Source organism: Pararge aegeria, chromosome 21 (assembly GCF_905163445.1).
Source record: "Pararge aegeria chromosome 21, ilParAegt1.1, whole genome shotgun sequence".
Classification (NCBI taxonomy): Eukaryota; Metazoa; Arthropoda; class Insecta; order Lepidoptera; family Nymphalidae; genus Pararge; species Pararge aegeria.
Genome location: NC_053200.1, coordinates 13,757,253 through 13,769,639, shown reverse-complemented (window position 1 = coordinate 13,769,639; position 12,387 = coordinate 13,757,253). Strand labels below are relative to the sequence as shown.

Sequence of the window (12,387 nt, the reverse complement as noted above, 5' to 3'; positions counted from 1 at the left end):
TACCTACGTAATAAAAATAAATTGTCAACACAGAGGTTTAGGCTAAAGAGAGGTAGAAAATTCCACATGAATCTAAATTTACCATAGGGGAGGATCAAATCATATATAAAGGAGGGTCTATGTAAAAAAGTTTACTACACCGTAGACGATTATATAATTTGTGCCAGAAGTACCAGTGTCGAAAGAGTTTTATTCAAACTCTTGTTGGTGGTAAGGTCATCCTAAACGGCTAGAATCCAGAGCCCGTGAAAAACTGTCAACTAACTTGCCTGAGTTGCCGGCGGCGACAAATGTCAAAATCAGCTGGAGTTGTACGCTCGTACGTTTTTCGTTAAAAAATAAAACGAGAAACCACCACCTCTTCTGATAATTATTTAATTAAATATTATCTGTAAACAAGTAACGCTAACAAGATAATTTATCGAAATAAATATGACGTAACGGCCATAATTCATTGTAATTTGTTACGTAAATAATTACGCTGCGTTCTCACGTATGTCTGCATTCTGAATCATTGTTTCTGGTGCCTGGTTGACTACATCAACATCACACATGTACGTATGTGTTAAACATCGCCGGTATGATCAATAGTAGTGACTAGGTATTAGGTAGTTACTAGTTAGTGCTATCATAGACAACACTGGTCACAGGTGGCTTTTAAAATTGATATTTCAGTGTGTGCGCTCTTCTGACGTGCTTTGTGTTAAAATCTGGTGAAAATGTTGAATAAAGTGAAACTAGTTTGGTCTAAAACGAATCGGTGGCATAGAGGTAAGTTAAGTTTATTATATTATCGTAATTGAGACAGCTAGAATAACTGATATTAGTTCACTAAGGTTGCCTGGCGGAGATCGCTACTAAGCGATAAGGCAGCATACAATATTTGTGTTTCTATTCTAACTTAATTTTTTTAAATTTGTAGTTGTGTACAAATAATAAGTATTTAAATAAATTAATAAATGTCTTATCATTAAGATCAGTTACATAGGTTTCAAGAGATATGAAATTTTTAAAATATTTGTCAGTATACAATAATGTTGGGAATCCTGAAGTAAGTTTTAAAATAGTATAAAGTATAACGATGGAGTTCCACAAAGTAATGCCTGCTTCTAAACCAATAGTATAAAGGACTATGCCATCGATAAATTTAAATTAAATTGGTGTGAATTAATGCTCTAACCAGGTTACTCTTCTAATAATTTCAAATGACAGTGTGAGATGGTGATAGCAAAAAAGAACACGTAAGTAAGTTTGTTGTGGGCTTCTTTTTAGACCATGACCGATTGGAACCCTAGTAGCTTTAGTTTACAAATATGGTTATCACCATCATCTCACTAGTATAATGTATGTGTAATGATGTACACAGTACACATCAAAAGTGCCATCTTGACCCTGACTTTGAATAAATCCTATGTCTCAGGCTCCCCGCAAATGACAATGGAAACAGAATAAATAGAGATGCCAAAATTTAAATTCCGCATGTTAGATATTATAAACCAATATTAGGAAAAAGACCATCAGTATTATTAAACATACACCAGAATTACCAATTGTAACTATAAACTACTTGTTATAAAAAAAAAACTATAAAAATTACATAATAGTGCTTTTAAAAAGACTGTCATCATAGTATGTTGTGGTAAGATATTGAATAGCCAACAGGGGAACTTATCATAGTTATCTATTTGCTATATTTACTTAGTCATTTATGTATTCCAGTAACGGTGGAATAGTCCTTACAGAGGACTGATCACCCATCTGGCAATGGCATGCGTCCCCTCTATAAATAATAAAATGTATTCAAGTAAATTGTTTAATCAAATACAGTGCAGTGGTGTAAAACCTTTTTACAAGTAGGCACTTGCCAATATTTGAAAATGTAAAATAACATGTCCATAATAGACTGTGAATGTATGAAGTGCTAGAACTAATAATGCTTCTAAAAGGAAACTCAACTTTAACTAATATTGTGTGGTGCTTGTTTTATAATTTTGGTTTTTTTGTCATATTGCATGCCTTCCTTGAAAAGATTTATTTAGTGAAGTGAGTGAAAGAAATTGAGTGAGTGAAATTGTCAGAGAATCCATCAATCGATTCTCTGACAATTTCACTGTGTTTACTTAGGGATAGGTTAAACATTATATTAAAATGTTCTTACTACTGCCAAAAAACAATGGAACCTTGGTATTAGCCAAAATCAGGAAATACAAACCTTTTATTTAAAAAATAAGTACCTACTTACTTAATGTATTCTATACCTTATAAGATATAATATAATGATAGATATAATAGCAAAGTTCAAGCACATAAAGTTAATGACAACTCATATTCATCTTGTAATCCTGCTTTTATAACTTACAAAATATATTGATAATTAGGTGCTAATGCTAATTTGTTTGGTAGGTACATAATTTAAACAACAACCTCACATTCCCAAAAAGGGTAAATAAATTATTGTATTTTATCTTATACAATCTCAATTAGATTGTATAAGATACTCCTCTGTTGTTACTTTGTAATTATTATTATGTATTTTCTAATTGGAATTATATTTAGGCCTACTTGAAAAAAATGAGTGATATACTTAAAATTGATAAAATGAATTATGCTATATAAAATCTATATAAAAAAAAAGATTGAGGGTCAAAATGGTGCAGTGGTAGTAAACTGAACATCTTTTAAATATTGCCCAGACGTACTTGTACTACGCCAAATTGTATACATTGTTTTGTTATACTTTTCTTTTTTTATGTACTTTTTGTGGTGTGCAATAAAAGTATATTCATTCATTCATACTTAATATCAGAATGGCAGGAGTAATGTAAGATTCTATGGATGTTTAATAAATGGCATGACTCCTGACAGAAACTAAGTACTTTTAAGTGAACAAAGTTTTGTCTTTGACTCACACTTGTTTTGACTAAGAAATTGCTCATTGGCTTGCTACCTCGATCATTAATTATCTGGCTGGTTTCAAATTCTACCAGTGCTAAACTCGAATTTGTTTATAAAGTTAGAAAAAAATTCACCTAACACTTATCGGTGAGTTGAATTTTTTGTCAAATTAAGTTTACACAACGCTTTGTCAATGCTATGTTCACTTGTAATTGACGTGCATATCAGTCTATGTTTTGTCTGTGTGCTATATTTATAAAAGAATGTTAAGAAAATTTGCTGTGTGGTGAACGTAGATCAGAATACAGTTTTATATTTTGTTTTTTGTTCCACTACAAGTTAGTCCTTGACTGCAATCTCGCATTGTAGTAAAGTGATGATGCAATCTAAGATTGTATTGGGCTAACCTGTTAGGGATTATCGTAGCCAGATCCCTGATAAGTTTCTATTCGACTTCGAACACTTAAATCGTAATCGTAAATAGTTGTTGCCAGCCCTTTTCTTCCCACGGGTGTTGTACGAGGCGACTAAGGAAATATAACAGAGAGTGGGCAGCAATCATTCTGCCCAGCGTGGCGGTTAAGAGCAAACCCTCCCATTGGGAGAGGCCTTTGGGCAGTAGACTGTTGATGATGATAAATAAATAAATTTACTACGACAATACACACATCGCCATCTAGCCCCAAAGTAAGAGTAGCTTGTGTTATTGGTACTAAAGATTGATAAATTCTAAAGATTGTTAAACTTAAAAATGATGTTGGAAAAGAGCAATCTGCTGAGTTTCTTGCCGGCTCTTCTCGTGGAATCTGCCTTCCGAACCCGTGGTAGAGTCACTACAAACAGACTGACTTGACGTTTCAAAAGTGCTTATTAATTAGGCCTACTTGAAATAAATGAAGTTTGAATTTGAATTGAATTAATATAACCGATGAATATATTTATGAATAATGCGCATAAATACTTATAATATAGATATAAACACCCAGACACTAAAAAACATTCATTTTCGTCACACAATCATTTTCTAGTTGTGGGAATCGAGGACACGGCTTTAGACTCAGAAAGCAGGGTCGCTACCCACTGCGCCAATCGGCAGTCAAATGACGACGAAACTTCTCATTAAATAGTAATCATTGTATTCCAGTTCTCCTAATATTTCTGCTGGTGGAGTCAAAGCTGTTGCCCGGTGGACAAGTTGGCTTCCAGTGTAATGACCCAGCGCTGTCCTACCCTTACACTGGGGACACAGTGAGCTGGAAATGGCTGATGGCTATCACGTTGCTTTTGCCCCCTGTTGTGGTGAGTACCTGAGTGACTGAAATTTTAAGGCTCGGGATCACGCCAATGACCTTGTTTTTCCGCCCCAGTTTATCCGCATGGTTTTCTTAGACATCGACCGGAGTGTGAACATTACGGAGACTGACTTGCGTGCAGTAACACAACGTGTGAATGAAAACCTTTACCTATGAATACCCCACAGGCTTGAGAGGAAAATTATGTACTGTCTATGATTTGATTTAATTTGAAAGTTGAGTTAAGTTATAGGTATTGGGGAAGACGGAAGATGGGAGGGCATTCCAGGCCTCTAGCGGTGCGTATCAGAAAGGAAGAAGCATAGCGATTCGTACGTGTTGATAGTATTTCAACAACGTAACGGTGCAGATTATTTCGGTGCCTCGCAGTTCGATGGTAGAAAAGAGATTTATTATAATAATTAAGCTTAATTTGCTATACTCCGCGAACAGAAATGTTATTCGCGGGTTGCTGTTCGCGGAATATAGCAAATTAAGCTTAATTTTCATAATCTTAATATATATAAATCTCCTGTCACGATGTTTGTCCGCGATGGACTCCTAAACTACTTAACCGATTTTAAATTAAATTGGCACACCATGAGCAGTCTGGTCCAACTTAAGAGATAGGATAGCTTAGATCTTTAATTATAGTCGCAATTTTATTTTATTGCAAATTATTTGTCTATAATTAATTTACAGTCACATGTTTTATATATATACTACTATACTCATTTAAGGCTTAGCGATACTGAATACTTTAAAAACAAAATCAAACGCAGACGAAGTCGCGGGTAAGAGCTAGTATATTATAGATTTCTGCAAAGTAACGCCTGCTTCTATCCAATAGAAAGGAGATGCTTAAACGAAATCGAATAGCTCGTGAGCACTCCGAAATGTTGAATACCGCTAGACGGTGTTTACCAAAATTACCAAACTTAATACACATTGCATCCGTGCGAAGACGGGAGGGTTCCTTGATTTTTTCAGATGCTCATGGTAGAGAGACAGCGAGACAAAATGGTGGTAGCCAAGAAGCACGCACTGAGCTGGTACAAGGAGTACGTGTTTGGGTTCCTGCTTAATTTGACCCTCATTCAGTGCATCAAGTCCGTTGTCGGGTCTCCGAGACCGCACTTTTTTGACACCTGCAGACCTAAAGAGGCGGAGACCTGCGAGGCGTAAGTATTTTTTTAAATGACGGGTAGTATAAATTTTATGTGTGGATCTGTGTTTGTGATATATATAGTTCCTAAAGGAATTGATCGATTTTGATGCGGTTTTTTCTGTTTGAATGTTAAATTTATAAACAATATATCTTATCAGGCTTATGCGTTAAATAAGCAAATTCTAAACTAATACCTGAATAATTAGCATAAACTACTATTTATTATCTTTTTTGTGGTGTCGTAGCACCTAAAAGAATGGATCGATTTCGATACGGGTTTTCTGTACGAATGTTAGGCATAACTTACTATTTATTATCTGTTTCTGTGGTATCAGAGCTTATAAAAGAATAGGTTGATGGGATGATTTTGATGGGGTTTTTTATCTGTATGAATATTGAATTTATTTACAATTTATCTTAGAGGCTTAACATAATACGTTAAATATAAGCAAATTCTAAACTGATAACTGATATTAATTCTAAATTCTATACTGTCGGGAGTATTCTATTTAAATTTTCAATGTTTTACACAACTTATTTAACTTTACCATTTCATCAATATGAATGTTCACTTCTGCCGGCAGGCCTTTTGAATGCCTTTGTTTTTAAATATTTTTATAAGATACTTTACACTAAAGAGTAATGAAAATCTTACATAATAAGAGAATAAACAAAAAAACAATGCTATATGTAATCATAAATTTTATTTAATATGTTCCAGTTCCGAATATATCTCGAGCTACACTTGTACGAAAGCTTATTGGCTGAATCAGTCGGACAGGAGCTTTCCTTCGGGCCACACGTCATTAGCCTTCCACATGGGCATATTCGTTGTTGTAAGTTATTAAGTATTACTATTTCATTTATTTATTATTTTATTTGTTTAAGTAATGATATAAATGAATCTGTAATATTTACAGTTTGTAATATCCGGACTCAGTAAACATTATTAATGTAGAAGACCAAAAGTTCATTATATTTTCATTGCTCGCTCGCGATTGTTAATTTTTAAAACTTTGGCAATCGCGGTCTAAGGCTCTCTAAATAAGCAGAAATTTTTGTATTTATTAAAAATTTATAAAATCTATTTTTTATCTCTATCATATATTTATATACATTTAACAAAAAATTAACAACGTTATTAAAATATGTATAATAAAAAAAACACTATTAAAAACAGGATTGTATGTTTTTATGAAACTACGGTAAAAGTGAAAGTTTTCTCACATTATAGACATTTAACTAAAAGATTTCGGGTAAAAATATTCCATTAAGGGTATAAAAATCGCTTCATCAATCTTAATTTTATACCTGAAAAATGGGAACTAATATTTTTAATGAACTCTGTGTTTTAGAGCACGACATACATAATACTTAACAATTATTTATATCATATACACATATACATATTAAAAAACTGGAAACAATATATTATAATGAAACACACAAATGAGTGATAGCCTATGCACTACAGCTGATGCCAACTATAGACGCCGCCATATTGGTCTCGGCTGCTCTGACGAGCGCCTGTCACTTTATTCCTACTCCGCGGCCGACCGTCACGCGACATGCAACACACAGTCGAAAAAGTCTGAGACCTTGTAATGAAAGTTTCACTTTAAAAATTTATAAAAAAAAACACTCCTCCGCTTGCGGGAATTTCGAGTTCGGAGCTCCAGAGTGAGGAACCTCCTCACAATACGCGCCGTTTCAGAACTACTGCCTCCTGTATACGACCCTTAATCCAACAACCGAGTGAAAGCTTCTTAAGATATTGATCGAATCTTTTCACGAGAAGACCGTAGACTGAAACAACTTCTGTCGACTCAACACTAAACATGGCGGTAATCTCGTAAGCAAGGTCCAAGTAATTTGATACTCTTTCTTTTTCAGCTTTCACCAGATTATCGTAATGCGGAAAAGTTATTTCAACAATGATTGCACTTCGCACTGATATGACGGCCGATTGACGCAGTTTGCAGCGACCCTGCTTTCTGAGTCCAAGGCCGTGGGTTCGATTCCCACAACTGGAAAATGTTTGTGTGATGAGCATGAATGTTTTTCAGTGTCTGGGTGTTTATATGTATATTCTAAGAATTTATGTATATTATTCATAAAAATATTCATCAGTCATCTTAGTCCCCAAAACACAAGATACGCTTACTTTGGGGCTAGGAGGCGATGTGTGTATTGTCGTAGCATATTTATTATATATATTTATTATTTATTATATATATATATATATATATTATATTACTAATCGATCAGTAGCATTACTATAACTGTTATAAGTTAGTTTTCTTTCAGTACTACTTGAACCAGCGCGCCGGTCAGATCAACTTCCGCTCTATACTGTCGATCCAAGTGCTCTGTATGACGAGCGCGATATACTGCGCCGTTTCTCGCATGATGGATCACCGCCACCACTGGTGGGACGTGCTGGCGGGCGCAGTACTCACCGCACCCATATTAGTTTATACCGTGAGTAACTAAAGTCAAGGTCAAAGTCAAAAATTTCTTTATTCAAAGAGGCACATAGATGGGAGACTGACTGAGACTGAGAGATGGGATAGACTTTTGATGCGTCGGTTACATACAAAATGTGTACGTAGGAGTGGGAAGTGACTGCAATAACTACATTCGTAAACAGAGCTACGAGGGTTCTAAACGTGTCCTGGTCTAAGAATAAGCCCACAACAAATTTTTTAAAATCAAATTCTTTATTCATGTAGGCCTATCACAGGCACTTATAAAGCGTTCATACAGATATGTTTACATAATTGTAAGGGGATGGTGATAACATCGTTCGCCAACTTAAACCTAAAGCTACGAGGGTTCCAAACGCGCCCTGGTCTAAGAAGAGCTTACAACAAACTTAGTCGGGTACTTTTTTTTGTTATCACCATCTCACAGTAAATATATATTAAGCTATGAAGTTAGAGCAATTCACACCCAAGCTTTTTTATCGTTTAAGTAATCCTTAACATTATAATAGGATTGTTCTAACTTAGCCTGGTGTTTTGCTATCACCATCTCACATTGTCATTGTTGTCTCAAAATATTTAAGAAGCATAATATACATTGCTATGTCTCAATTTTTTTTTTATTCCTCTGCAAGTTAGAACTGGAGATGCGCCTTATATTCGTTTGATATTTAAAAAAAAATTACACAACACAATAAACCCTACTCTGTTCAACAACTAAAAGTAACAACTAGTCGGTGCCAAGTAAAATGTAAAATGACTAAGTTTATAGGTACCTAAGAAGCAGTACCTAGTAATTTTCTACATTTTACTTAAACGGTTCCCACGGGATTTGTAAAAAAAAATCGTTATAAACACAGACAAAGAAAGTGGACAACAGCTAGTACTTGATAAAAGCAGAGGGCATTGTTATCAACATCATACCAACCTATTTCCGAACAACTACAGGGCACGGGTCTCCTCCCACAATGAGAAGGGGTTAAAGCCGTAGTCCACCACGCTGGCCTAGTGCGGATTGGTGGACAGTATACAGGGTTAAATAAAACATCCCCGAAAGCTCTCGGCGTTGATGTTCCTACCATTAGAACTAACTACTTTTGTTCGAAGACTTTTTAATATTCAGTATTTATTTATAATAAAAAAAAAAAGTGTTATTTCTGTAGTGACATTACACTGTGTAACCGAATATATGTCCCTGATGCCGCTTGCGAACACGCACTATAGAGTAGTTATTGTCAATACAGAGTAGTGACAAGTAGAGTATCTCGGCAATATGTTGAATATTTTCCATCGAGTTAAAAAAAAAATAAGTAGTGGAAAGTTGTTAGTTTTAATGTAAACAACTAAAGGCCGAGAGCTTTTTGGTATCTTTTATTTAACACTGTATAAAATATATAAAATTGAATATGATTTAGATATTTTTAATATATGAAGCGGTGATAGCGCATTGGGTAGGAACTCGACTTTACTTCCGGGGGGTAGAGCTCGAATCCCAGGTCACACTTTTCTAAGTTATGTGCGTTTTAAGTTATTAAAATATCACATGCTTCAACGTTGAAGGAAAACATCAAAAGTGTGTGGAGTCCACCAATCCGCACTGGGCCAGCGTGGTGGACTACGGCCTTAACTCCTTCTCACTGTAGGAGGAGGAGGTAATGGGTTGATGTGATGATGATGATGATGATTTTTGATATGCCGACCATTGTTGCCATGGTAACAAACTGCGCCGCACCACATAGGCTATAAAGCTTCCACTTGCGCTAGCTCTTGCTCGTTTCGCTTTTTACGAGTTCAGTCCACATACGAGAGCTTAAAGAAGTTTCGCTTCGGAACGCCTTGTAACTTAATATCTAATGTAAAGTGTACTTAACAATGTTTTTTTCAGATTGTCTTCTTGTGCAAAAATTTTGAATGCACCGCACCAAAGAGCGACAACAATGGCAACCAAAGAGAAGTAATCTCAGAGAATACGAACGGAACCCCCATAGAAACTAAATAGCACATAACTTCAGACTGTATGACAGGTGGTATTATTGTCATACGATTAATGGGAAGCACTATTTCTGCAATTATTTATTTGTTAGGTTTTAATTCAGTATTGACTTGCAATCATTAACTAACGAAGTTTTTTAGACTGTACATTGAGTATAGTATTCACAGTTCATTTAGAAGTGCAAGAGGCAGCCCGAATAACCATTCGTACGTTTACAGTTTGTCTGTAATCGGTTAACTTTAGTGTGCTTTGACTTTTGTTTAGGTTGAATTTGACTAGAGTTATCGTAGTGTAGGTTTAATGCAACGTTAGCCACGCATTGTGTGCAAGCAAATTTCAACTTACCGTCGTACTGTTTGAGTAGATTTTTCAATAGCAGTCTTAACGAAGTTAATCTTCCGTTATGGCACCTGGTTTTCCATTGCATTGTAATTAAACCCCAATTTGTGACGTAAAAATGTACATCAGTTCCACGAGGTTTTAAAATTTACTACTGTTAGAGTAGATTTTTCAATAGCAATGTTAACGAAGTTAATCTTCCGTTATGGCACCTGGTGTTCTATTGCATTCTAATTAAACCCCAATTTGTGACGTAAAAATGTATATCAGTTCCACGAGAAGGTATTAAAATTTACGTCACAAATTTGTATTTGTAACGTAAATTTAAGGTTGCATATTCGGTAAGGGTATCTAGTTTTATATAAAGACAGAAGTAGGTTTATATTGTAGTAAGAATTAATGTACTTTTCAAAATAATATGAACTTCATTTGGAAAAGGGGTACCTGTAGGGGTAGCACAGGCAGGAGACATATCCCCCGATTATATCCCCTGACAAGGGATATAATTCACGTGTCATCCTGCTCAATCACGGGAAAAGGGAATAGGAGAAGTTTACCCCCGTTTAATATTACATTTATATTATATGGATACTATTTCCACTTGTGCGCCAGTGCTCTGAGTTGATAAAGCTGTGGGAGAAGATACATTTTTGCCCTCTCCCCGGGGATATAGTTGTCTCATGCCCATGCTAGCCGTTCTCGCAACAGCCATAACACAAAAAAGGGCTGGTTCCTGCTTTTGTAATGCATCCTAATTATCCAGAATTCGTGACGTATAAATATATTACAGTTTTATGAGAAGGTATTAAAATCTACATCACAAAAATGTATTTGTGACGTAAATTTAAGTTTGCCATAAAACAAAAAAGTGCTGGACCCTGATTTTGTAATGCATCCAAATTATCCAGAATTCTTGACGTATAAATATATTACAGTTTTATGAGAAGGTATTAAAATCTACGTCACAAAACTGTATTTGTGACGTAATTTTAAGTTTGCCATAACACAAAAAAGTGCTGGGCCCTGCTTTTGTAATGCATCCTAATTATCCAGAATTCGTGACGTATAAATATATTACAGTTTTATGAGAAGGTATTAAAATCTACATCACAAAAATGTATTTGTGACGTAAATTTAAGTTTGCCATAAAACAAAAAAGTGCTGGACCCTGATTTTGTAATGCATCCAAATTATCCAGAATTCTTGACGTATAAATATATTACAGTTTTATGAGAAGGTATTAAAATCTACGTCACAAAACTGTATTTGTGACGTAATTTTAAGTTTGCCATAACACAAAAAAGTGCTGGGCCCTGCTTTTGTAATGCATCCTAATTATCCAGAATTCGTGACGTATAAACATATTACAGTTTTATGAGAAGGTATTAAAATCTACATCACAAAAATGTATTTGTGACGTAAATTTAAGTTTGCCATAAAACAAAAAAGTGCTGGACCCTGATTTTGTAATGCATCCAAATTATCCAGAATTCTTGACGTATAAATATATTACAGTTTTATGAGAAGGTATTAAAATCTACGTCACAAAACTGTATTTGTGACGTTATTTTAAGTTTGCCATAACACAAAAAAGGGCTGGTTCCTGCTTTTGTAATGCATCCTAATTATCCAGAATTCGTGACGTATATTACAGTTTTATGAGAAGGTATTAAAATCTACATCACAAAAATGTATTTGTGACGTAAATTTAAGTTTGCCATAAAACAAAAAAGTGCTGGACCCTGATTTTGTAATGCATCCAAATTATCCAGAATTCTTGACGTATAAATATATTACAGTTTTATGAGAAGGTATTAAAATCTACGTCACAAAACTGTATTTGTGACGTAATTTTAAGTTTGCCATAACACAAAAAAGTGCTGGGCCCTGCTTTTGTAATGCATCCTAATTATCCAGAATTCGTGACGTATAAATATATTACAGTTTTATGAGAAGGTATTAAAATCTACATCACAAAAATGTATTTGTGACGTAAATTTAAGTTTGCCATAAAACAAAAAAGTGCTGGACCCTGATTTTGTAATGCATCCAAATTATCCAGAATTCTTGACGTATAAATATATTACAGTTTTATGAGAAGGTATTAAAATCTACGTCACAAAACTGTATTTGTGACGTAATTTTAAGTTTGCCATAACACAAAAAAGTGCTGGGCCCTGCTTTTGTAATGCATCCTAATTATCCAGAATTCGTGAC

At 34.7% G+C, this 12,387-nt stretch overlaps 1 protein-coding gene across 3 annotated transcripts; it reads left to right on the top strand.

Annotated features, from left to right (window-relative positions):
• The first annotated feature begins 328 nt into the window (after positions 1-328).
• On the top strand, positions 329-11,746 carry LOC120633001 (phospholipid phosphatase homolog 1.2 homolog). Of its 3 annotated transcripts, none has more exons than XM_039903018.1 (7): positions 329-554; positions 676-771; positions 4,040-4,194; positions 5,178-5,368; positions 6,077-6,191; positions 7,663-7,836; positions 9,724-11,746. In XM_039903018.1, exons 2-7 carry the CDS (start codon positions 720-722, stop codon positions 9,835-9,837), a joined length of 801 nt encoding a protein of 266 aa, XP_039758952.1. In that variant the 5' UTR covers positions 329-554; positions 676-719; the 3' UTR covers positions 9,838-11,746. The 3 variants fall into 3 exon arrangements, with proteins under 3 accessions (XP_039758952.1, XP_039758954.1, XP_039758951.1); XM_039903020.1 differs by having other exon boundaries at positions 329-578; XM_039903017.1 differs by having other exon boundaries at positions 330-771.
• The last annotated feature ends 641 nt before the right edge of the window (positions 11,747-12,387 follow it).